Source organism: Suncus etruscus, chromosome 3, assembly GCF_024139225.1.
Source record: "Suncus etruscus isolate mSunEtr1 chromosome 3, mSunEtr1.pri.cur, whole genome shotgun sequence".
Classification (NCBI taxonomy): Eukaryota; Metazoa; Chordata; class Mammalia; order Eulipotyphla; family Soricidae; genus Suncus; species Suncus etruscus.
Window position 1 is genome coordinate 12,651,006 of NC_064850.1, and position 27,274 is coordinate 12,678,279.

A 27,274-nucleotide genomic window follows, 5' to 3' on the forward strand; every position below is an offset into this window, starting at 1 on the left:
TCCTCTTAAGTCTCTGTTTATGAGGTTCAGAGGTAGGCAAGAGACCCTCATTATGGATCCCAAAGCCAATAGCAAACTCAAAGTACAGGATGTCTTCCCACATTTACACTACACTTGCAGGCTAAAAAGCAAGCCCGCCAGGCTGACAACAAAGAGACAAGTTAAGGGAAGCAAGGATTGAATTCTCTTCCCAAATTCATACAGTTCCAAAGTTGTCAACTTGACCAAATCTCTGACACAGTCCTTTCCAAAATAAAAGGTCTCTTATAGTCAAAGTGCCAGTAAGATATCTAGTTTGCTGTTTTCCACAGTGCTTATGCTGAACAACAGAAGCAGCTACTTTCTCATCCATTTGCCAGATGTTAACATGTTGTCCGTGTAGTCATCCATGTACTAACCACATCTCTGTGAAGTAGGTTCTGTTTCCCCATTTTAACAGTAAAGGAACTAAGGTACAAAGAGGTTAAATAACTTGGTGGTGGTGGTTTTTGTTCTAAAACATTGTTCATTATACTAATACATACACTGCATGAATATGTTAAAAATCAAGAAAAATTTTCAACAGTATCAGAGAATGAGAAGAGATGAACAGATTCCACTCTCTAAGATTAGGCACAAAACAAGGTTGCCCATTTTCACCAGTTCTACTCAATATAGTATGGAAAGTACTTGCCATAGCAATTAGGCAAGAAAAAAAGATACTAAGAGCATCCAGATAGAAAAGGAAGAAGCCAAGCTCTTCTTATTTGCAGATGACATGAAAAAGATCCTAAACCCAATATATTTGTACAGTAAAATGGAAGACTACAAAATTTATATTCAAAAGACCATGAATTTTCTACAAGCAAATAATGAAAAGTTACTTAATTTTAATTTAAATAAAAAACAGTGGAATTTCCTGAATGTCCACCTTCATCTATAACATTGAGCCACAGATAATGAAGTTGTTATTATAGCTGTATTTCACTTAATGATTGACTCACCTGAAATTGTAACCTGACGTTAATCATTTAAATTTATACCATTTGGAGGGTGGGAGGAACTGACCCTAGTTCAATCTCTAGTATCACATATGATCCCTTCAAACACCACCATAATGACCCCTGAGCACAGAGCCAAGACTAATCCTGAATACTGACAAGGTATGGCTTTAAAACAAGCCAAAAAAAAAAAAAAAAAAAAAAAGCCTTATCATTTTGGAAAGGGGTGATATACTGGTGGTGCCATTCAGGGGAGGTAGGGAATGGAACCTAAGGCCAAACCTGAGCTACATTCCAAGCCCTAATAAATAATTTCTAGGTAGGACTTTCCCAACGTTTTAGTGAGATAAAATTATAGAAAATGATTAATTTAGTGAACAAGTCGACACCTATTTTATTAAACTTGTATTGTTAAGATAAATAAACCTGGTGCCAGAAATGAGAAGCAGGGCTTCTATTCAAGGGTCAAGATGAAGCCAGTGGACCTCAGTGGATCTGAAAAAGAAGACAGTATGCCATAATTTTTCTCTCAGTGATGACACTGTACCTTTTGTGCCCAGGAATCAATCACTCCTAGAGGGGTTGTGTGGCTATATACAATGCCAGAATCAAACCCTGTTGGTAGCATGCAAGGCAAACACCTTACTGCCTTACCTGTTCTACTATTGCTCAACCCTAGTGTTGCACTTCCTTGTCTACTCCTTTTTGTAGGAAAGAGGCTTTGTATTGTACCTTTGAACTTTCTATAGCTGTCCTAGGGAATGTTGATAATAACATTCATAGCTGCCATTTTTGTAACAAGAGCTAAGAGATAAGAGCTCTTGCTACTTTATCTTTACAATAGACTGTGAGGTTATTGCAATAGCACAAATGAAGTGGGTAGTAAATTGCTAACTTTACACCTGGGGATATAGGCTCAAAGGGGTTAAACATGTTCTGAAGCTAAAACAACCAATAAGTGATAGACAAGGAAGTTAAACTCAGTTTTGACAATTGTGTGACTTTGACCCCCTGGATTGCCCTGCCTCATAAGCAGTGCTGTAGACACATCTGGTTTTTTGTGGATTTTTGTTTGTTTTTGTTGTTGTTGTTGTTGTTGTTTGCTTGTCCTTGATCTCTTCCCTCTTCTTTTAGTATCTGTAGCCTGGTTTCCTTATAAGGAAACACCCCCTCTTCAATGTCCAGCTTATGTTGTTGAGGGGGGCTGATTGTACCCACCGTTTAGAGGTATGACCAGCAGAAGAAACACGTATCATTTCTATAGCAACTGGTCTTGTAATAGTTAACCCAAGCTAAGACAAATTAAGTCAACCCTGAACCTTGTTACACAATCAGACTCACTAAATTGCTATAATAAGCCTAGAGCTCTTGGTGACCATCTTTGCTACCAAAAAAAATAAAAAGGAACTCACCTGATAAGGCAATGAAAAATCCAGAGGAAAATGAATCCAAGAGATTGAATGAGGGTATTACAGGGGGAGAAAAGGGGAAATTCTGAGATGATCATTTGACGTCTTGTGTCTAACTGAAGTCAAGGCTGGTTTGCCCCTGAATATTATACAATTATGTGAGCTAGCGAAATTCCTTTTTTCATTTAGTCTCAAATGTATTTTATAGAACCTACAACCGAATAATATACAGATTAGATATTTGTAGTTACGCACAAATGTGAGGGCATAAAATAATTATTAAATTGATGATCTGTATTTTCTTGCTGAGAAGAAAATATATTATGTTTGTATCGTGCAGATTCACTTACATGGTTTCTCTATGACTCCATTCCTCCTGCTTCTCCTCTGTCTCCTTTTGCTCTTTTTCTTACTATTTGTTTTGTCTTCTATTTTCCTTTTCATTATTCTTCTCTATTACAATAAAGAGGCAGGAGAAAGCATGAAACCTATACTTGTTATTCTGGTTTAAATGACTGAAAAAGTTTAAATAAAGATTAAATTTAAAATATGACTTCAACATAATTAAGACCTCATTTGAGGATTGTCTTATTATTTAAAACTTCACAATTTAAGCACCACGATTTACATTACATATTATAATAGAGTTTCTGGCATACAATGTTCCAATACCACATTCACTGTTAGTGTCAGGGTTCCTTCACCAATTTCTCAAGGTTCACTTCTATCCTCCTCTACCTACTTGAGAGACTCAAAGGGTGTTACCATTGACCAATCATTTTTCCTTTACCGTTTTTTTCCTATCCCACATATGAGAGCGATTATTCTGTATCTACCCCTCTCTTCCTGACTGATTTCACGAAGCATGATCCCCTCATATGGTTAGGTTTTGCTTCTTCTTATTATTTTTATTATTTTTTTTGCCACATACTAAGATTTATAATGTCATTTCTTCCATGACAAAAATACAATTTTTTTCTGGTTCAGTGACACTTCATCATTAATGATGGACTGTAAAATAGCCTTTCCAGTTCAAAAGTGGCATAGAATGAGTGACTGAGATGAAATTAGTAATAATTTTGGAAATGTGGTCATTTAGCAAACTGGCATTTACCGAACATCTACTGTGTACTGGATGAGACTTTGGAAAAAGTGCACATGAATAAAACACAATTTTCAAAATCTAGCTGGATAGGCAAGCTAAAGAACCGCTGGCCAGAATGGAGAGGTCAGGAGGAGAGAGAAAATATTTCTAGACTTAGGAAGGGTCCCGGTATAACTGATCGATGCCAGGTCATGGGAGAGGAGGATCTGAAGCACTATTTCCATGGTGCCATGCAGTAACCCATTATGCTTGATCATGTGGGTCAGGTCCTAGGCCAGTGAAGCCATGGGGCCTTCCAGTTCCTGAGGAACAGCAGCTGTTTGCCAAATGCTGTGGCTGTATTTCCATATTTTAGTAGCTGGACTGAACTGTGAGAAACTGGGATGGGTTTCTAATAGAGCTCTCAAGACTGAGAGGAAGGGAACAATGGATCCTGCCTAAGTCAAGCAAGTAGGGGAAAAGACAGAGCTAGGTGCCAAAGGCATCTTTCCCTAGGCTGCCAGGAAGTCCATTCAGGGGAGTGGACAGTCATATAAAGGCACACCAGACACTTCTTCAGCAGAGACAGCTCTGAAAGCAATCAGGACAGAGAAGGGTGGGAAGTGAAAGAAGGCTCTAACTTGGCTAAAATTGTAGACCTGCTAAGGAGTTTGAAAAGACAATCCTAGAGAGCCAAGAATGATTTACCAAACTTTAAAGTATAGAGGTTCAGTGACGAGGCCTTTGGGTTTTCATACAAAGAGTAAAAACTCACTTTAAGGTAGTTAAACATATTATCTACAGGGAAACCACCTTCATATGAACCTGGGAAAACTAGAGGTGTAGGTATTTAAGTCATGAATGTTTAGGACTTCAGTTAACTCCAGGCTAAGGAGCTAGGAACTGTGTGTTTTTTCAATTCATGTCAACTAGATTTCAAGGCCTTCTGAATTACTCAGAGCTGACCAGTCAGCTTCTTCTGGGAAGAAACATGGTCTTACTTAGCTTCATTTTCCTTAATGTCCTAGGTAGGAGGTATTCAGTTCAGTAAGTATATGTCAAATTAGCATAACACTAAGTAAGCATTTCTTTGTAAGTAACCATTGCTTATGCTTTGTATATATGGTTTTATAAAATTGCAAACTATATCTTTCCATTTTTAGGTTCTGTACTTTGATTCTGGCACGAATTACTCTTAGTGACATTCAGCTAGATTTTCTGCCTCTTCCAGAGGAAGTTTCTGGCAATAATGAATTGCATATCTTGACTAAATTGCTGGCTGAGTGTTACTCTCCTACCCTATTTTGAGGAAATGATGTTTTTGTCTATTTATTATGAAATGAAAACATAAAATTAAATTATATCTGTGAGAAAGAAAACAAACAATAAAAAAAAGAAAACAAACAATATAAAATAATGCAGAGTAGGAAGAAAAAAAACCTCAGAGATATAAACTAGAACTTTTCTATATATACATGAAAATATATGTGGGTTTACCTGCTTTTGTTGTTTTTTGTTTGTGTGGCGGCCACCTGGTAATGCTTAAAGGCTAATGCTCTTGGCATTATGATTAAGAATTTTGCCTGGAAATTCTCAGATAGCACTCTTGATTCCAGGAATAGTATGTAGAATTTTCTAAGGGCTCCAGCCCATTGAGTTATCTTCCTGGCCCTGTCATCTTTATATATCATCCATTCATTCTGGATAATCTTTTCATGTAAATGTAGCTCTAATTATTTTTAGTAGTGGTATAGTATTTCATAGTATGGATAAACAGAAATGTAGTCAAGAGTATTATAAAATTTAAAAGAATGAAATACTGTGTCAAATATATTTTATTTTAATTACTTAAAAATAAACAATATTGATCCAAACTAGAGAATTAGTCATTTTACCTTAAAATTAGCTAACTTTCGGGACAGAGAGATAGTACAGGGCGGGGTTAAGGCATTTCTCTTTCAAGAGTCTGAGCTGGGTTCAGTCCCCAGCAAGACCACTGGAAGTGATCCCTGGACTCAGAACCATGAGTAAGCCCTGAGCAAAGCTGGGTGTGGGCCCCCCTCCAAAAAAAAAAAAAAAGCTAAATTTGTCTATTAATTTTTATGCAATGCTTTTACTCTACTATTAACCTTGTTTAACCTCTTCTCTCAGGAACCCCAAAGAGCATAGACACACACATAGGTACATATTAAATATATTCATGCTTCATAAAAGTTGTTCTATCTATGGTGCTCTAAACTGAATGCATTTTTAATTATACTTGTTGCTTTTTAATGTGCTGTGATAGGGCCTATTTTATGTAGTCCTTTCTCCTATGATATAATTTCAAGGGGCAAATGGGTCAGAAAATTGCTTCAGGCCATCAAATATATCCAAACTCCATACAATAAGGTATCTTAAGACCCATCTTCCGTGGGGTACCGAGATCACAGTCCTGCATCTTGTGGTCTTGGAGAATCCCAGATTCTGCAGCTGTGCCAGGAAGGACTGGAGTCTCCCATTTTGGCTGTTGTTAAACCAGGTTTTGTTTTAGTTTTGGATTTGCATTTCCATTCTCTTTTCTCTTGCCTTTTTCCTCTTCACTGTTTCATCTCTCACAGAGTCCTGACCAGTTAGTTCTTCAAGGGATGAATCTGTCTGCCTGGATGTACAGAAACCCACAAGTTGTATTAGGGTCCTTACCTCTAATTCATTTTTTCTGCTGGCTGTTAGAAGAACTCAGCTTGAGCTTGGTAGAAAGCTCTTCAATGTGTGGGCTCTTGTCTTTGTGTTAAAACCTTTTGTCCCATAGTAATTAGGCAGAGCTCTAGTTTACTTAGAAAACATGATTAACTCCTTGGGAAGGAGGGAAAAAGATGAAGCGTTGTTATTGAAGGTGCCCTTGGAGAACAAAGGAGAAGCTTTCCACATTGTTGTGTCTGCTAATGAGGCCAAGCCTGAGGTTGCCATGTGCCATTCCTGCCCAAGGAGAAGACTGGAACGGGAGGTAACCCAGCCAAGCTGACATGCACTGGAAAGGCATATGATCAGGAGCTGGGGACAGTTTAAGGCCAGATCATGCAAGCTGGTCTTCTCGCTCATCGCCCTAGGGCCCTTGGGGACACACAACAGACTCTCACACTCTGCTCCATGGTTTTGACATAAAGAATTTGCCTCACCCAGAATCACCAAGAAGCGGCTGCTTTGCTTCATTTCTTATTGCTCTCTAGATTGCTTGAATTGTTTATAGTGAACATGTGTTATTTATAAAATCAGGAAAATGTCAAGTTATAGTATGGGGGGGGGGAGTGATAGAAAGCCATTTGTTTAGTGGAGCTGGCTAGAAGCCCCATTGTGGAGTTAAGATAGCACTAAGAATTAAAAGCACTTATAGGGACCAGGGATGGGGCTAGGTGACAGAGAACCTGCCTTGTAGACTTGAGACTGTAAGTTCAAGATCATCTTACTAATTCTCCAGAAAATGTTTTTTTCCATTGGTTTGTATCTAAATGCATGTATATTCCACATGAAGAAAATAGTTCAAATATATGATTCTGATGAGAATTTCAGAGGCTCTAAGAAGTCAGTGGATTGGGAAGAATTTGACTATGAACCTTTTGAGTCTTCTCAAGTCAGAGCCCATAAATGGCTGCCCAGTGGGTTCTTATGTCTTAGACACCTGGCCTCTAGACACCCCCTTTACTGATGGGTAAATGTCCTGGACCTCTATCGCAACACCTTATTGCTTAAGTGGAGGGTAGTAATAGTATTCATCTCCTAATGTTGATCTGAAGGTATTAGATTGTTCTTATCATGATTATCCCAAGTCGTCAAGATTCCTGATGGTCAAAGTAAGCTTCATAAGGAAATCTAAGAGATTCCCAAAGAGTTAGGATAGGATTTAAAACTCCTTCCAAATTCAATCTGGTTGCTATCAAGCTCTTTTTACCAAGTTCTTTCTAAAGTCTTCCTTCTGTGGATGCCTGATTCTTGAATAATTTCAGTCTATAATTTCAGTCTAGCTCTGTAGGACAGAGATTAAATCATTTTCAGTAAATGAGTGTTCTATGTTTTTAATGTAGTGTAAGGTTTAGGCATGGTCACATTAAAATATTAAAAAATTAAAGGAATGAATAGGCAGGTCCTTAATACTGCTCTGACAACACAGAAGAGAGTTATTGTCAAAAAAAAATTAATTCCAGGTCCTTTTTATCTCTCTTGGACTTGTGGCAAACACGAGTTCAAACTAGATTTCCCTTAAGGCTATGGGAAAGGATGGGAAGGGTATGCTATTGTCTCTCAGTTACACCCTAAACTCATCTGAATCCTGTCTTGTGTTTCCTTCTTGTCCTTTGCCCCCTTTTTTTTTCCACTGGAGGAGGACTTTAGGGAGATAGTAAGAATGCTGTGGTAACAGAGGGAATTAATTTGACTGTGCTCTGAAGAAAGAACGTGTTGATTTCCCACTAGCAATAGTTTCTCCACCCATCAGAACAGGGCCAGGGATGTGGTACATTACAAAAAACAGTCCCATTTAACCAGCTGTTTTTGGCTATGTCAAACCCAGAGTTCAGCCTCTTTACATAGAAACATGTTGCCTTCCTTGAATTGATTCCTGTGAGACTAAAGAAAAATCCCGTGTGGCCCAAGCATGATGTAACAGGGCTGTGTGCTTCAGAATTTGGGACACACCCTCAGAGTTCCTGGCATCCTTTCCCAGAATAATCACACAGCCACAGCCTTTTTTTTCTGTGACCCTTCCAGGCCAGGGCGCCTTGCCTTGGCTCTATTTCGGAGCAGGCCTGGTAATGCTCTGCTTCTACAGAGCTACAGACCATGCTGAGAAGTCTGAATCGCTTCACTGAATGCTGTGAGAGCTGAATATTTCCATCTGGACAGAGTTCCTGTGCAGTGTGTGTGTGTGTGTGTGTGTGTGTGTGTGTGTGTGTGTGTGTGTGTGTGTGTGTGTGTGTGTGTGCGTGTGTGTGTGTGTGTGTGTGTGTGTGTGTGTGTGTCTGTACTCCTGTTGTAGGGCAGGAATATAGAATGGATCTCTGTCACTTGAAATTGCCTTTGACAGTATTTGGTTCTGTTGTTCAGAGCTTGATTGGAACTTACAAACTCATGACAATGAAACCACCACATAGTTGTTTATAATTATTTTAAAGTTTAAATCAATGATAATGATTAATGACAGCGTTCTGCTTAAGTTTTTTAAAAATAAAGCTCAAGGGCTAGAGAGATATTATAGCATGTAGGGCACTTACTTTGTTCATGATAAACCTAGATCAGATCCCTGGCAACCCATATGGTCCTCTGAGCTCCTTCAGGTGCTATCCCTAAGTTCAGAGCCAAGAGTAAGCTGTGAACACCACCGGGTGTGTCCCTTCACCCCCAACAAATACCACCTTAAATAAATAATTGTTGTTCTTTTGTTTTGGGGCTATACCAGCAGTGCTCAGGGTTTACTTTTTTGCTTGGTACTTAAAGATCACTTGGGAGTGATCTCTGAACAGGCTCCAGGGATCAGTTGGGGTACTAATGATCAAACCCAGGTCAGTTGCATGCAAGGCATTGATGTTCTCCTCCACTATAGAAAAAAAGAATTTAACACTTATTAGGTTCTTACGATGTACCACATTTGCACTCATTTTTTTATTTCTTACAATAAGTCTATGAGGCTCGTGTCAGTATGCTTATTTCATAGATGAGAAAAGTAAGATTAGCGAGGTAAGAATTCCCCTCATAAGAATGATTTAAAGATAAGATTCAGGAGAGAATATATTTATCACATATAGTACTATTTGTATGGTGTGTGTGTGTCTAACTATTATAGTAGTGCTACCAAATCACTACTTGATTGGTGATAGAAGAACTAAAACTCACAAAGAAATTCTCCTTTTTATTTTATTTTTTTACTTTTATTTATTTATTTTTGAACATATTTTTCAGTGCTCAGGTTTTACTCCTAGTTCTGTGCTTAGGGACTCACTCTTGATGGAGTTCAGGGGACCATATATGGTGCTGGGGATCAACCCCAGCCACATGCTGAACAAGCCATGTGAAAGGCAAGCTTTCTAGCCGCTATTCTATTTCTCTAGCCCCCCTGAGAGCCTCCTTTTTAATGTGACGGTTTGACCTTACATTTATCACTACTCTTTTCATGGCCCAGCATGAGGTGAATTTCAACTTAATAACAATAGTAAAAATGAACCCCAAGGGGAAAAGACTGAAAATCTCTTTGAGTCCTAAATAGACTTCAACAAAATATTGGAAGAAATGAAGTAATTAAAACATTGACAAGATGTAACAGAGAAAACTTCCAATTAAAGTGCCTTCAATATGATAAAAGTAGAACATTTAAGAGATCTCAGAGTTCATGAAAGGCAGAGAAGAAGAAAACAACAAATTGATAAATAGTTTAACTAAATAAATCACCGTGGACAACCAGGTGACAATTTTCCAGTCCCTGTTGAAGGAAGAAATTTATCTTTGGAGAAAATGAATTTTTGAGAAATTTTAGACTTGGAACTTTAAGCAAAGCAGAGAGCAAGAAGAGACTTTGGCTAAAATTAGCAGTTATTTGCCTGCCAAGTGGTACTTCTGAAGCTTCTTTCTCTGCTCCTGCTTCTAGAATGTAGGAATTTGAAAAGATATTGGAGGAATCTTCCTGTAGTCTGGTTTTTGTTTTGGAGCTATCCAAGACAGTACTTGGGGCTACTTCCAACTTGTACTATGGGGCCATTCAGTGCTCAGGACCAAACCCAGACCCCATCCAAAGTGTGCATTCCAGTCCTTTAAGCTATCTCCCTGGGTTCTGGAAAACTCTTTTCTGTAAGTATGCATCCACCTCTGAGATGGTATCTGCATGGATTTTTTGTTTTGTTTTTTTGGTTTTTGGGCCACACCCAGTGACACTCAGGAGTTACTCTTGGCTTCGCACCCAGAAATTGCTCCTGGCTTGGGGGACCATATGGGATGCCAGGGAATTGAACTGTGGTCCATCTTAGGCTAGCACAGACAAGGCAGATGCCTTACCGCTTGCACCACTACTCCAGCCCCTCCCTCCATGTATAGATTTTGATTCCTCTCCAGTAGTTTCCCTTAGTGTACAAGTGTAGTTTATTCTGGAGCCAGAATAATAGTACAAGGATCAAGGCATTTGTCTTCCACACAGCAAAGCCAGGTTGGATCCAGAGCACCACATTTGGTCCCCCAGATCCACTAGACATGATCCCTGAGCAGAGAGCCAGCTGTAAGCCTGAGAACTGCTGAGTGTGGCCCCCAAACCAAAATAACAACAACAATAATTTTTAAAAAGTGCTTCTAATTATGTTTTTAGAGTTAAATAAATATGTAAGCATGACTGAAAACCAAGGACAACCTAACTTGTAAAATACTGCTTATCCCAAAGAGAGAATACAAATATAAGACTTAGAGAAAAATTATAAGGTAAAGCATACATGTCCGCAGTAAATTAAAGGTGAAATAGAAAGTAAATAGGATGTACCAAATTAAAAATAGCCAGAAGACAAGAAAGAACTGGAAATGTGAAACATGAGAACTAACAACATGCATCCAATTATAAGAATAGAAATGATATGCATGATATTCCTTCAGTAACAATTTTGCAAACCATAGTGTCTAAAAGAAAAAATGCAGAAAAAAGAGAAGAAAAATATCTTTCACAGAGGCTGATGGGGAGCAAGCATCAGGGGGAGAGCTGGAGGGAAACTGGGGACATTGGTGGCAGGAAATGTGCATTGATGAAGGGATGGTTGTTGGACATTGTAGGACTGAAACTCAATCATAAACAACTCTGTAATTGTGTATCTCATGGTGATTCAGTTAAAGAATTTACTTATTTAAAAAATAATAGAAGTTACCACAAAGTGTTAACCATTATTGCAGATGACTGAAATAATATAAAACACAAAAGAACAATGACATTTGAATAGGTAGGAATAGTAAAAATATTGACTTGGGATATTTTCAAATGTGGCTGAGGAAACTAAATTACAAAATAATGGAGGAAGTCGCTCCAAACATCTCTTTCTTCTCAAAAGCATCAAGAACACTTATACAAGATGTTCAAATTAACATTTTTCTCCCTCAAAACTCTGGAAATGAAGGCTTGCCATGCTGTTGTCCAAGAAATATTTTCTTTATAAGGAAAGTAGGTAAATCTCAATAATAACTGAGGTTTATAGCATTCTAACTTACCCTGATCTCTTTCTCTCTCCCTGACTCTGTAGTAAATCTTGAAAGCAAAACACACCACAGCTACCCTGGTTTTGTAAGACAGCAATCTGGCAGTCAGTGGACAGGTAGAACAAGTTCGGAGATTCCCAAGAGCGGCTTCCAAGAGAATGACCACTGTTTTTGTTATCTCAGAGCTCACTAAAGCTCCTTTGTTATTCTTTTTTTTAATTTACAGTGTTTTCTGGGGGTCACCAGTAAGCTCTTTAGTTGAAATGCTTCTTCAGTTGAAATGCTTCTGCCCACTGTCACTACATGACCATAGTTCCCTGAAGATCATCCAGGTTGTTACGGCTTCAGGGATTCCAAAACATAGTGCTGTCAAGATCATGTTTAGTTCATGGGGGGCAAGACCAGAGTTTGAACCCATGGTCTCATGTAAGGTAGCTGCTGTACCATTAAGTAATCCCTTGCCCTTTAAAGTTTCATCTTAAGGACTTGTCTTTAATATTGTCTCAGAGCTTAATCTGAGTGAAAACCTGTACCAAAAGAAAACTTATTAAAAATTAGCAGTGGCAGTTGCTCAAAATCATGTATGTTTAAGACCCCATTGCCCATAAGGCTAATAAGAGTCTATATATATATAAGAAGGAAAAATTAGAGAAAGTTCACAAGTAGCTTTTTTTTTTTTTTTTGTGGTTTTTGGGTCACACCCGGCAGTGCTCAGGGATTACTCCTGGCTCCATGCTCAGAAATTGCTCCTGGCAGGCACAGGGGACCATATGGGACGCCGGGATTCGAACCGATGACCTTCTGCATGAAAGGCAAACACCTTACCTCCATGCTATCTCTCCGGCCCCCACAAGTAGCTTTTAAAGACCACCCATATACCTGGTAATCTAGAAGGCTACGAACACATCCAGGACTTTGTTCAGACTCAGAAAATATCTGGGAAGACTCTAAGCTGTCACTTTTTTGTTGTTGTTGTTCTGAGGTGAGTTTCAGCACCGGTAAAATACCAGATCCCCCCCCCCCCCCAAATCCATGCCATATGGCAAGGGAAACTGGCCACAACTAGGTCCTGGACACCCAAAATTATAACGTGTGAAGGGTCCTCTTGACATCCAACTGCTCCGCACGCCGGTGTAAGCTGTCACTTCTTAACTTTAACTTTCTGTGCCTGAGTGAAGGCTAAAGATACTATCAACCAGCAAACAGTTTATAACTCTCAGGCTCCATTAAATAGGAGGTAAAGGTTAAGGCAAAGAAAAGCATTGCTAGGCATGACCTAAAATGGGTAAGGATTCACTAAATATGCACACAGAGACCCTCAGCAAAGGCTTATTAGTTCAAGGCATTTAGGAAAATCTGTTCAACCATTAGTCACTAAGTGATCTCCTATACAAGGAATCCTCAAGAAAGTTAACTGCCTGACTTCTCAATAGCAACCACACAGACCAGAAAACAATGGGATGAAATGTTCAGATTACTGGGGCAAAGACTATCAATAAAGAATTTTATATCCAGAAGAATTATCCTTCAAAAAATTGTGGTGCTATTTAGACATGCCTCAAATTCTGGGATTTTGTCACTCATACATTTGCCTTTTAAGAATTACTTGTGGGAGCCGGAGAGATAGCCTGGAGGTAAGGCATTTGCCTTACATGCAGAAGATTTATGGTTCGAATCCTGGTATCCCATATGGTCCCCCAAGCCTAGCAGGAGCAATTTCTGAGCATAGAGCCAGGAGTAATCCCTGAGTTATGCCGGGTGTGAACAAAAAAAGAATTACTTTTGGGGAGCTGTTTTATGGGAACCACACCTAGAAGTGCTCAGATGTTTTTCCTATCTCTGTGCTCAGGGATCATGCCTGACAGTGTTTAGAAGACCATAAGTGGTAATGGAGATTTACACCTGGGTCAGCTGCATACAAGGCCAGCATGTTACTTTCTGTACTATCTCTCTGTCCTCTAAGAGAAGTTTTGTTGACCTATCAACCCCATCAATATTTGTTGAGAATGCCCATGAGCCAGGAACACAGGAATAGTCTCTAAACACTGCTGGGTGTGGTCTTGAAAACCAGAACTAATAAACAAAAGAAGCCTCATTAAATTTTAAGTGATTGAAATCTTGAAAACTCTAGTCACCATAAAATAAAAGTTGTAATCAGAAAGACCCAGGACAGACCTGGGTTCAATCCCTGGCATCCTGTATGGTCCCCCAAGCAGGAGTGATTTCTGAGCGCATAACCAGGAATAACCCCTGAGCGTCTCTGGGTGTGGCCCAACCCCCTCCCCAAGAAAGATCCAAGGAATTCTCGATTATATTGCAAATTAAACACATTCCCTCTGATATAAGCAGCAGATCAATGAATATTTTTTAAGAAATTAGAAAATGCTTTGAGGAAATAAAAACTAAAATACAACACACCAAAACGTATGTGATATAGCTAAAGTGTTACTTAGAGAAAAATATATAGCTTAAACGCTTCTGTTAGAAAAGGTTATTATAGGGGTGGGGAGGAGGATATTATACATGTAAATTATAACTCAACAAACATGATATTTACTACATAAAAATCAATGGCCATATTATTTCACCACAGGTTTTAATATATGTATAGTTCACTTTGATTTTAGTACAATTTTGGGAAAAATCATTATGCTTTTAAACCACATGTAAAGTTTCCTGAAAACAAAGTCAACATAATTTATTTTTTAATTTTTATTTTGTGCTCTTGTTTTGGAGTCACACTGAACTGTGTTCTGGGTCAACTTCTGGCACTTGCTCAGGGATCACTCATGGTAGTACTCAGGGAACCATATATAGTACTCAGGACCAAAGTAGGGTCAGTTGCATGAAAGTCAAGCATCTTAACCCCTGTGCTATCTCTCTCTGATCTCAATATACTATTTTAAATATTAAGGATTTTTGTTGAAGGCATTTGGCATAGCTATAATAAGTTGGTTTTTTTTTTTTTTTTTTTGCTTAGCCATATCTTTTCTTAGCCTCTTTATGTAGTTGAAGTGAAATGTTTAATTAAATGTTTATTCAAATTTTTAGTGTAAAGCACACCAATGTTTGCAGATAACTTTAAAAATGCAACAAAAAATATGGGTTGGTGGGTTGATAAAATAAACGTTGATAACAAAATGCTAATGTCCACTTGAAAAGTTTCTTTTTGTGTTTGCTTGTTTAGAACTTACTCCTTTTTGTTGTTTGTTTTTGTTTTTGTTTTATTTTGTTTTGGGGTCACACCCAGCAGCACTCAGGAGTTACTCCTGGCTCTATGCTCAGAAATAGCCCCTGGCGGGCACAGGGGACCATACAGGATGCTGGGATTTGAACCACCGTCCTTCTGCTTGCAAGGCAAATGCCTTACCTCCATGCTATCTCTCCGGCCCCAGGACTTACTCCTGGCTCTGTACTCTTGGCTTCACTCCTGACAGTCTTAGGAACCATAGGGGGTGCTGGGTTTTGAATTTGGGTCATCTATATGCAAGAGAAATACCCTGCTCACTGTGCTAGCTCTCTATCCCCACACTATTAAATTCATTCCTCTCCACTGTATATTTGAAATTTTTTGTAACATTTAATATCCTATCAATCTGAAGAAATTTATGTCTACTTTAAGGAGTCAACTCATGGGGCCAGCGAGGTGGCGCTAGAGGTAAGGTGTTTGCCTTGCAACTGCTAGCCAAGGATCAGGACCGCGGTTCGATCCCCCAGAGTCCCATATGGTCCCCACAAGCCAGGGGCAGTTTCTGAGCACTTAGCCAGGAGTAACCCCTGAGCATCAAACTGGTGTGGCCCAAAAAACCAAAAAAAAAAAAAAAAACTAAAAAAAAAAAAAAAGAAGTCAACTCATTTATATTTCTAGGATACACACAGATGCACACATATATCATTTACATACATTTACTAGGATACACACACACATATATCTGATGTATTTAAAGTAAACATTTAGAACCTACCACCTGAAAGATGCTATAAAGAAGCATAATGACATTCAAGGGGAAATTAAAATCATCTAAACTACCGTGTTTTCCGGCGTATAAGACGACCCCCTAATTTTACAGTTAAAACATAGATTTAGGCCTATATTCACTATATAAGACAGAACGTTCCTGTGCTGCAACTGTATGTACCACAGTGAGCCAATCACAACAAGCAAAGTTTCAGAGGTTCTACTGTCATAGACTTCCTCTCTGACTCTGGCCAATCTGAGCAGGCTTTTGACAGTGTAGATTCGGGACCAGAACATTGTCTCATTTGCATGCATCAAAAGCCTGCTTGGATTGGCTGAATTAGAGGCGGTCCGAGCAGCCTTGCAGTGATTGGTGCAGGATAGAGTTGGAAAACTCATTTTGTGGCAATATTCAGACAATTTTTGTTTAGCGGCATATTGAAACATTTTTTGGGATATACTCGGCATATAAGATGACCCCCGATTTTCGGTTGACTTTTTTGTTTCAAAAGTTGTCTTATACACCGGAAAATACTGTAAGAGTCAAACTTTGTTGGAGTAGAGAATCTGCCCAGGGCTAGAATTATATTTCTCTAGGAACACAGATCAGCTAAAATTTTGCCCCCAATTTTTGAGAGAGTTGTAAAGTAGACCACATGCAGATAAATTAAGAAGGCCATGCCTGTTCCAATAAGGTTCCAATAGGTCCATCCTGTTCCAAGATGACAGATCATTTTTCCACACTGTCATTTTCCAGCACCATAAATTGCTTCTAAGATATTAGTTCCCTATATTTAAGAAGGAGTTAAACTCATTCTCTTCTCTCCTCGCCCAGTCTTACAAACCTCTTGGTCCTGAGGCTTCAGTATTCCAAGGAAAGTGACTTTCCAAGTGATGAAGCAGATTCTTATCAGCATAAAACCCAGATATGGACTGGGACCTGGACCTCTGCCATCTTTCTCTCCAGCTCTCGAAACACAATGACTAGGGAATTCCTTTGAGGATCACTGGGTACACTTCATGTCCCAGATCCTGTGCCTCCTTCCAGCCGCAGAGATCTTCCTGTCTGGAGCATTTCCGTCCCTTCTGTCCCTTGGCTTTGTGAGTTCAGCTCAACCTGGGAAGGGATAGAAGACTTGGGGTTATCAAAAGCTCGTTGAGTTATCTGATGCAAGACTGCCTGGCTTGTTTGCTTCCCTGGCTCTCTTCCTGGGCTTCAAAGCAGCTGAGAAAACAACCTTTTTCTAAGTCTTGGACAAGGAGGAAAATCTCTGGCATGAAGGATTTCTGTCACAGACACTTGGCACAGCTAGAGGAAAGGTTTGTTTAGCTTAGCAATGGGTTTTATTAGCGCAGGCATCTCGTTGACGTGAGAGAATAGGATCCCTGTTAAAGGACATTGTAGAGTCAGTGGGTTTCCGCCCTTGCTTCTCAGCAGGACCCTTGAGTGCACAGAAAAGTAGTAGATGCCTTCAACAAGGACATTGCCTCTAGGTTCATCAACAACCACATTGTCTCTCTCGAATTAAGAAATACTGAGACTTAAAAACTTAGTAAGACACAAAATTGAGAGTGGATGGAGTCCATTTCTAAGCAGTCCACCTCAATCATTTCTCACCTTCATTTTTCCTGGCCAAATATATTACATTGTCTTTGGATATTCTATCCAGTAGTGGAGAGCGGGGATAGAAAAAAAAAATTCTGCTTATACGTTCCCTCTGGCAGTTCATTTTATGCTGCCCTTCAACTCCAACCAATGTGAAATTTGAGTTAATGAGTAGAGAGAGGAAGGAAAATAGAAGAGGATAGTTTCTTTACTCTTTATTAAAGGAAGACTTTCTGGCATGGGGACAGAAGTAGAAAAAGTAGAAGAAAAAATACCAGTTTGACCTCCACAAATGGCTCCCTATTCATGGCTGCTTTCTTGGGCCACAGGGCTCTATTACAGTAACTCATTTAGCTTGCCAGGATCAGAACTCTTTAAAGGCAACCTCCTAGAAAGTCTATACTCACAATTCCTGACATTTTGTGCTGCGTCTTCCATGCTGACCTTTTTGACCACCCATAAAGAAGGTTGGGCTGGGTTGTTCCAAAAGAGGGTCAAACATATACTTTTAAAAGAGGACACAGACACTATCTCTGTGCCACCATCCTAGAGAAGATATGAAGTTCCTATGCCCAGCACCCTCGGTTCTGTGGCTCCTTTTCTACTTTCTTAACTTCTTAAAAATGGGATGATGCCAGGAATAACATGTGATGCTATAGTAAGCTGAAACCAAAGACTTGACTTTGGCCCTGCCTGAGCTGAGAATCTTGGCAGTAATTGACTGGATAGCCTGCTCTTTCCTATGGCTTCTTTTAAGTCCCCTACTTTGGGGAAGGGGTGCCAGCTAGAGTCACAAAAGGAATATGAGTCAGAGCTTTGAGATTCACCAATTCCTATATTTATTCATAGATGTACTTTTACATTTCATAGTTGAACTTCTTTTATGGATAAAACACTAGAGAGGTGTTGGGCTTTGTCGTCTTCACACACAAAAGTACCTCCAGATAATGTTTCCTGAACAGCCATGAAGTATGTAGTTTTGTTAGAGAAGTATTGGTGAAGCGTGAGGGGACAGGAGAGACATTACCTCAGGCTGGAGCAATCAACATAAGCTTTTTTGGAAGAAGTGTCATTTGTATGGGGTTCCAAGAGTAAGTAACATTTGGACCTTCAGAGATGAAGGGCAGAAGGAAGAATGCCAATTTAGACAAGTTTGTGAACAGCTGAGGAAACCCATGTGGAAAACCTTCTCCAATCCCCTTTGTTTTTAATCATACAGTAACCACAGTGCAGGCAAGGGGGGGGACAAATCAGTCCTTGTTTTATATATCATTCCAATACTGTGGGCTGATTTGCATGTGACATTCTGGGGCACATCATGCCAGCTAAAAACATGCCAGTTAAAATGCTTGTGTTAGAGCCCTAGGATTTAGCATTAATAAATTATGCTGTAGCTCAGGTTTATAAGAAAATATGTTGCTTGTCATTGTCTTCTTCATCATCATCATCATCTTTGTCTATATCATTGTGGGAACCCTCAACAGTAAAATAAACCCTCACTTTTAAATAATGTACATGGGAGCTCAAGAGATAGAACTGCAGGTAGGGGCCTTGCCTTGAACTCAGCAACCCAGGTGCTTCCCTAGCGCTAATCTCTGCCAGGGGTGATTTCTGAGTACAAATCCAGGATTAAGCCCTGAGCATTAAGGGTGGTGCCTCCCCCCAAATAACAACAACAGCAACAACAGAACAACATAAAATAATATACTATAAAATAATACATAAAATAATATACTATACCAGGAAGTGTTTTTTTTTTTATACATGGAGAGGTATAAATCAACTATCACTGTGTAGAAAAAGAGAATTAGCAGATCAGCTCAACAAAATAGGTAACTGGAAGAATAACATAAAAGAAGATGAGGGTCTATAAAGGAAGACCAGTGAATTCCAAATGCCACGTCTTTCACATTCACTTAAAATAACTAGACTTCTGTATTTTTGCTTGTAAACTGGAAAAGACCCTCACAGAGGCAGACCAATAATAAAGAGAACATCAGTTATTGTGAAGCTCAACAAGATCAAAGTCCTAGAAGGCTCCAGAGAAAGGAAAAGAGTCTGATCAAAGAAGATGTCCCTGATCTTTGCTATGTCATTGACGAATCAACATCTTAATTCATAGAGATGTGAAACCAGATGACCACCTTTTAAAAGTTAGAAGAAATTTACACAGTGCAAATGGAATCTTTTAGGCCTATGGCAGATGGTAAGCAGTAGATACTAATAAATGTTTGGTGGGAAGTAGAGAAACAGTTCAAAGTTTTGGGGTATGCCCATGGCATGCTGGAGCCCTGAGTTTAATCCCTGGCACCACATGATACTCCAAGAATACTCTTAAGCACCAATCTGGGAATAGCCTCCACCCCCAACCCCAAGCACCACCAGATGTGGCCACACACACACACACACACACACACACACACACACACACACACACACACACACGCACAGTTTTTGGTTGATGGATATGGATAAAATGAATGAAGAGCTCAGAATAGAAAGTCATAGTTTCAAAGCCCATCAGAATGTTAGGTTTTTGAAAGCAACGATCTAGTTTTGTTCCTTGTTGCTTCTCCCCATGCAGCTCAAAGAGTGTTTCACAAAAGTACCTGGAAAATATCTGCAGATTGAATAAGTACATGGTAGGTGGGTACAAATGATGAAATGATACAAATGGTACAAATGGTACAAATGATGAAAATGGTTTCTAGATGACAGCAGAATTTGGGACCCAGCAACCTAGCAAAGTAGGTTTGTTTCTCAAAAAGAACTTTAATATATTGATGTCTACTTTTCTTGTAAGAATAGATATAAAAAAGATCTGCTACATCTTTCACATATAGAAAACCTACTATGTAGAGGAGCCCTTTTTATTTCTATTAAAGTATAAAGTGGAAAAGTCAGCGAGAACAGAATCGATACCCAATCTACAATAAGCTTTACAAGTGGGGACCAGTTACACTAGCATTATGGGGGGTAAAGGAGGGAGATATGGGATGCATGCTGGGAACAGGGGTAGAGGGACGACAGCACTGATAGTAGGAATGCCCCTCATTCATTGTCATGATGAGCCTTAAATATTACTGTGAGAGATTCTTAATTCACTTTGGCCACAATAAAAAGTTTTTTTTTAAAAAAAAGTATAAAGTGGAACTTCTCTAATTTAAAGGGAACACTCAAGAAAAAAGTCTATTTGAGGCTGCTGAGGTAGCCAGCTTACAATACCGTAAGCCTACCATATGGAACTCAAGGCTTTCTGAGCTCTGTCACATTCATCCTTGCCTAACCACTTATTTCCTGAGCATTCCAAAAGCTTGCTTCACACAGCACACAAAGTTGACTATGTTTCAAAAGAAAAAATATTGTGCTGGGTCCCAGTATTTTTATTAAGTAGCCAGGCAGGGAGAAAGACGATTGACAACTATTCAAGTCAGACAGAATTTAAATTGATTGGAACACATAAGATTTAAGAAATGATGATGCATCTGAAAAAGAACAACTTAAATTACCGGATAGGGAGAGTTGTTGGCTTTAGAAGAGGAATCATTTTGTTTGAAAGGCACAAGGACAAGTATTATTTCAGTTGTAGAAGGGGAAAAGAATCTTGGTATGTTCACAAACATATATGGGAAATGCCAGTTTTTTTCTGAGACCTACAGGCATAAAAGTTCATTTGAACTCCTCTCTAATCTGTAACAGGACAGAATTTCCAGATTAGAACATTTTTATTACAAACAACAGGTACCTTCATTTATCACAGGCCACCAAAAACTCATCATGTTTGCATTGAACTCTTTGGATAGGAGCCAGAGAGATAGTACAGCAGGTAGGGCACTTTCCTTGCACTTGGCCAAACTGGGTTCAATCCCCCCATATGAACCTCTGAGTACTGGCAGGTATAATTATTGAGTGGAGAGTTGGGAGTAACCCCTGATCACCAGGTGTGCCCATAAATAATGAAGTGTTTTTGATCATGTGTTGTTTTGAGTGCCTCACAAACTTCATAGTTCTCCAATTCTCAATTTTTTTCCCCACTATGCCTTTAGGACTTATAATTTAGTCCAAATACATTATACACAATGCTTTGCTGAAAGGAGAACAGAACCATTGTGTCCTTGTTCCAGATCCTGTGTCTCCACTGATATACTCAGAAACCACATTCGATTTCTGACAACCACATCTCCCAACTGACTCATATTAAATTGTTGTTTCTCCTAATCTATTTCCTGAATGCTCAATATCATCTTCTTTATTTTGTAACCAATAGTTGATCCACTGTTCTCAAAGGCAAAACCTTATATAAATTCCAATCTTTTTGCATCCTTAAAGACCTGGGCTTGTCGCTTAGCATTGTGAAACAAATTCAGATGTATTTGATACTGTCTATTCTAATATATTAACTCAGTATAAAATATTTTGTCTTCTGTTTTTATTTTCAGTGTCTCAACAATGGGTCTAGTTGCATCACACACAATGTCACCTCTTTTTTTTTCTTGTTTTGAGGCCACATACAGTGCTGCTCAGGGCTTATTTTCCTGGCTTGGTGCTCAGGGATCACTCCTGATGAAGCTTGGAAGACCATATGTGGTACAAGGGATTGAATATAAGGGGTGGCTGCATGCACGGCAAATGTCGTTCCTGCTGCACTATTCTCCAGCTCCCAAATGTCACCTATTCAGTGAGACTTTCTCTACTTTTTATTTAAAATTTACATTCTCCTCCTCCAACTCAACATATTTCATACATAATTATCTAATATACATTTTATGTATTTTTTTTCTTTAAGTATAAGCTTTCTTAGTTCCTCCATTCTGTCCATTTCTCCTTTTCTTTTCTTCTTCTTTTTTGGTTTTTGGGCCACTGCCAGTGATGCTCAGGGATCACTCCTGGCTATGCACTCAGAAATCGCTCCTGGCTTGGGGGACCATATGGGACACTAAGAGATTGAACTGTGGTCCATCCTAGGTTAGCACAATCAATACAGATGCCCTATTGCTTGCACCATCATTCCGGCCCCATTTTTTTTTCTTGTGAATCTATTATACATAATGTGAATGTGTTTGGATACATCACAATCTTTGTCTAGGTCAGCAAAAATGTAAAGCATGACCAGATCAGGACTATAATCTAGTACATTAAACTTGAACATGTTATACCTCACCAGATTGCTATTAATATTTGGTCACTACACATCTGCTCAGTGGCATTAGTATCCAACTCAACTTGTCTTTAATTCTTTTGTTGTTTCTGGGCCATACCAGTGACACTCAGAGGTTACTCCTGGCTATGTGCTCAGAAATCCCTCCTAGATTTGGGGGACCATATGGGATGTAGGGGATCAAACCAAGGTCCATCCTAGACTAGCATGGGCAAAGCAGATACCTTACCACTTGCGTCACTGCTCCAGCCCCAACTTGTCTGTATTTTATCTAGAAGACATGTTGAGTATTTTTTTACACGTTCAACTGAAAACAGATATTCTGTGTTCATGGTAGCTTCTGATATATCTTTCTGGAAGTTCCCTCCAGCAAAAGGAAGTAGGATTTATCTGGCATAACTGATACTTCCTTTTTCTTTTTTTTTTTTTTTTGGTTTTTGGGCCACACCCGGTGACGCTCAGGGGTTACTCCTGGCTATGCGCTCAGAAGTCGCTCCTGGCTTGGGGGACCATATGGGACGCCGGGGGATCGAACCGCGGTCCGTCTCCTAGGCTAGCGCAGGTAAGGCAGGCACCTTACCTCGAGCGCCACCGCCCGGCCCCTTATAACTACATTTTTTTTTTTTTTGTGGTTTTTGGGTCACACCCGGCAGTGCTCAGGGGTTACTCCTGGCTCCATGCTCAGAAATTGCTCCTGGCAGGCACAGGGGACCATATGGGACGCTGGGATTCGAACCGATGACCTCTAGCATGAAAGGCAAACGCTTTACCTCCATGCTATCTCTCCAGCCCCGATACTTCCTTTTTCTAACCACTCACGAATCATTCTTTTGATGAGCCATTTTAAAGTCTGTTTAAGGACAGTACATTAATTAGTGACCTCCAAACCTCTTGATTTCCTTCTAGGTGTGAGGTCACATAAGGTTAGAGTTTTTCATCTTTTTCCACTCACAACCTTCTTCTACTCGAGAAACTTCTATGCAACTCCAAGTATAGAAAATATATGCACATGTGTATCAAACATACTACTATTCAAGAAAGAATTTTGATGTTATTTCTAATTTTAAAATCATTTTTATTGAGGACTAGGATTTAAAATACTGTTAATTATATTTTTCATGGACACACAGAGTGCCTGCTTCCCTCCACCAGAGACCCAAGGTCCCATTTACCTCTCCCTCCCATGTAAACTCATTTCTTTTTTTTTTTTTTTTTCTTTTTTTTTTTTCTTTTTTTTTTGATTTTTTGGGCCACACCCGGCAGTGCTCAGGAGTTACTCCTGGCTGTCTGCTCAGAAATAGCTCCTGGCAGGCACGGGGGACCATATGGGACGCCGGGATTCGAACCAACCACCTTAGGTCCTGGATCGGCTGCTTGCAAGGCAAACACCGCTGTGCTATCTCTCCGGGCCCGTAAACTCATTTCTATAGGAAAAAAGATCTTTAGTTCTGATGACTTTGACCATTTATTGCTCCTGTACTGTGTTGAAAGTAACTTACCTTAGAACAAAAATGTTCATGCCATTCACCTAGCAACACCAGATGAGGTTCATGAGCCACAGTTTCAGAAGCTTGCTCTTTGTGTGGTCCTTCTTGCCAGGGCTCAAGGCTGGTTCAGAGACTAAGCAGGTGCTCCCTGGGAAAGCAGCCACCTAGCAATAGAACTGGGGCTCAGATGCCATGAGTTAGTTTACACTGTACTTTACATGCTTTTACCAAGTCTCGAGTTCTATAGTCTGTATGACCAAAAAATGGTAATGCAATTTTCAAAACTATAAGCAGATACTTTACCACTTGCTATTTGCTTATATTCTTTTGGCTTCATATTCAGTTACTCATGTGGACAATGGGATATGAGGTTTGGAATAGGTTTATTTTTACTGTCTTTTCAGCTAAAGGATTTCTATATCATCTATGCATTTTCTTTTTTTTTTTCCCCCCATTATTCCTTCTACTGCTATGGTTTAGAAATCCTCCCACCCTTGAATTATCAAAATAGCCTCCTTACAGGCTCCAGAACTCTGGCTCTTGTGTTTTCATGTTAGACTCTTCAACAGGCTAATTTCCTAGTGGTTGGTGGTTCAAAATGTGGTCTGTGGATTGTAGCATATCCCAGCAGCTTGGGAGAGTACAGACTCTCAGCCCCACACAAAGCCTACTAAATCACAACCTGTAGTCAACAAGTCAACAAGACCTACACATGACTCATACTAACATTAAGATTTGAGCAGCACTCCCTCCTTGAACCTGCCATGCCCCTACTATGGGAAGTTTATTGTCCATAAACTTCCCATTTAATCATCGCCAAACATGGCAATCAGAAAAGGAGACACTTGAAATTTTAGATGAGAAGTCTCTGATGTGCAGGTGACAATGTTCCATCTAACCATCTCCTTGTTAGCTCTGACAACGATGAGCAAGTGTGTCTAGATAGCATTATAGTAGTTGAAAAATGTTTCTTGAGTGACTTCTTGTAAAATCAAAACACACTGGTCTTCGATGAAAGTTAAGGAGTCTTTGGGAAATATATGCAATGGAATGTGCTTGTTGATTTGACAGAATGACAGGCATTTTCAACCCTTAATTTAATCCTCCCAAGAATCTCATTTGGTGGGTGTAGTTATCCTCATTTTACATGTGAGGGCATTGAAGCTCATTAAGGTTAGATTATTTAGAGCCAAAGGTTTTATTTAGAATTCAGGCTGTCTCCCCAAGTTACTTTGTCATTCCCCAAAGAGATTGAGGCTGGCTTCTGTCTTTGCAAAGTGGGGAAAGGAAAATGGAAAAATACATGATTTTCTTAGAAAAACAATCTAGAAGTTTTGCCTGTCACTTGAACTCACAATCTGTCATACAAATCTTGGTCACAGGGCCATATCTAGTTGCAAAAGCATCAGAGAAAAGTAGAAGCATGTTTATGAAGGGAAAATGGCAGGCCTTGCCCTGGTTGATTAGTGGAAGCATCTTGATTCAAACTTCAAACTAAAACCTCTGATCTTTCAACAATACCAACAACATGAATGCACCATTTCTATACTTGATTGGGCTGTTACATGGATGCCTTTAGATTTTGTGAAATCATTTTTTCTTTCTTCCATTGCCTCTGGAAACATCTAAGAGACTCAATGCCAGATTGTCATCATTTTTGATTATGTTAATTAACAAAACAAGTAATCAATATTCATCTTCCTTTAGGAGAAATGTTATAGACCATAGTGCTTACTGGTCATTTGCACCTTGTGGGGAATGATGGGGACATTTTTAATGACTTACTGGCCAACCCCTGTGAAGTAGATATCTTCTTAGGGAAATATTGATCAAAATGCCTTTGATATTTTGTAAGGGAAGGAGGGATTCTTGTATCAGTCAGCTCTTGTTGAAGTAATACTTTCAGAACAATAAACAAGAATCCCTAAAGATTTTATAATTATGTAAAAATGCGTAATAATAACAAGAAATAATTATTTATTATAATAAGCACTTAATAATAATAATGTAGAGGGGTCTCACGGGAAGTCAGCTGTTTAGTCACCAACGCTGCTCCCAGAGTTGCTTATTCTCCCACAAATGGCAGATTGTCCTGGCTTTACTTTTCTCTCAGAGATGGGACCACCAGAGACCACGTGGAGGCATGGGAGACTTTTAGAAGACTGGACTGAAAACTGGTCCTACAGTTAGTAAAGCCAGACCCAAAGTCAAGGACCATGGGAAATAAGGCTCCACCTTCATGACAGGAGATGGTCACATTATCACAGCATATACACAGACTGGAAAGAGTCAGTGCTAACAAAGCAACTTCCTGCTGCTTTGCCTTTAGAAAAGTAGCTATTTATGCATGTGTCAACATTATGAAGCTTTTCTATAACTGATTTAAAAATGTGGACATTTGAGAGCTCAAACCATAGTACAGTGGTTAGGGCATTTGCCTTGCACACAGCCAACCTGGGTTTGATCTCTGGTATCCATATGGTCTCCTGAGCCGCTTCAGGAGTGATCTCTGAGTGCAGAGACAGGAATAAATCATGACTAAGCACAGCCAGGTGTATATTTCCCCCACATGTGACATACAATAACAGAAAATAAGCTGTAAGCCTTCAAGAGTAATAATTTTGAATAAATAACTCTAATTTGGCTTTAAAATAAACAACAAAAAAAGTAAAAAATGAATATATGGCTTATTGCCCTGTTACTACTTTGTCTCAAAGTTAGAAGGGGGGTTGGTAAATGCAGTATCTACTCTGCTGTTTCTTGTGACTGACCCTCAGAATTATGCTCTCTACACAGATTCTCATCGCCAAGTCTCCTCTAGCTCCCTTCACCTCATTTATCTACACCATCGAAGAAAAAGGCCTGGTTCTTCAAGGTAAGATCCTTGGATTAAGCCACTTCCTTAGGCTGCTGTGCTGAGTGCTTCGTAATGTGGTGATAATGACAGCTGTGCTTCTGGTTGAAGCTACTCCAGGATAGAATCAAAGGCTGAGATAAAATGGTCATTGACATTTACCCTTGGTGGGATCAAAGAGACTGGCAATGGTGAAGAATTTGAAATGGCAGGTAGGACTAAAGGAGAATTATAGAATTGCCTAACAGAACAAAATCCACCACCCCCCCAAATTGAGGGTCAAGCCAAGCAAGCCAGGAATCACCACTGCTCCCAGAGTCTTCCATATCCCTGGAATGAGAAAGCAGGTAATGAGTCTCTGATCCCCTTGGAGAGGAACCATCATCCTTAGAGCCTCCCTAGCAAGCTGGACAACCAACAGGGCTGTACCCTGTGGGGCACTTTGTATGGAGTCCACCTTCTTGCCCTCCTTCTATTTTCTCCTTTCTTGAGCTCACACAATGACTAATGACCAGATCTTGCTGTCCTCTATCTATAAAGCATGCGAC

General features: G+C 39.5%; 1 protein-coding gene across 1 annotated transcript in view; it reads left to right on the top strand.

Moving 5' to 3' along the window:
- The window catches only part of RAD51B (RAD51 paralog B), a 632,113-nt gene that overhangs the window by 594,917 nt on the left and 9,922 nt on the right, over positions 1 to 27,274 (top strand). Inside the window, exon 9 of the mRNA XM_049770452.1 lies at positions 26,669 to 26,747. Coding sequence (XP_049626409.1) covers positions 26,669 to 26,747 — 79 coding nt within the window. The remainder of the gene's footprint in view (positions 1 to 26,668; positions 26,748 to 27,274) is intronic.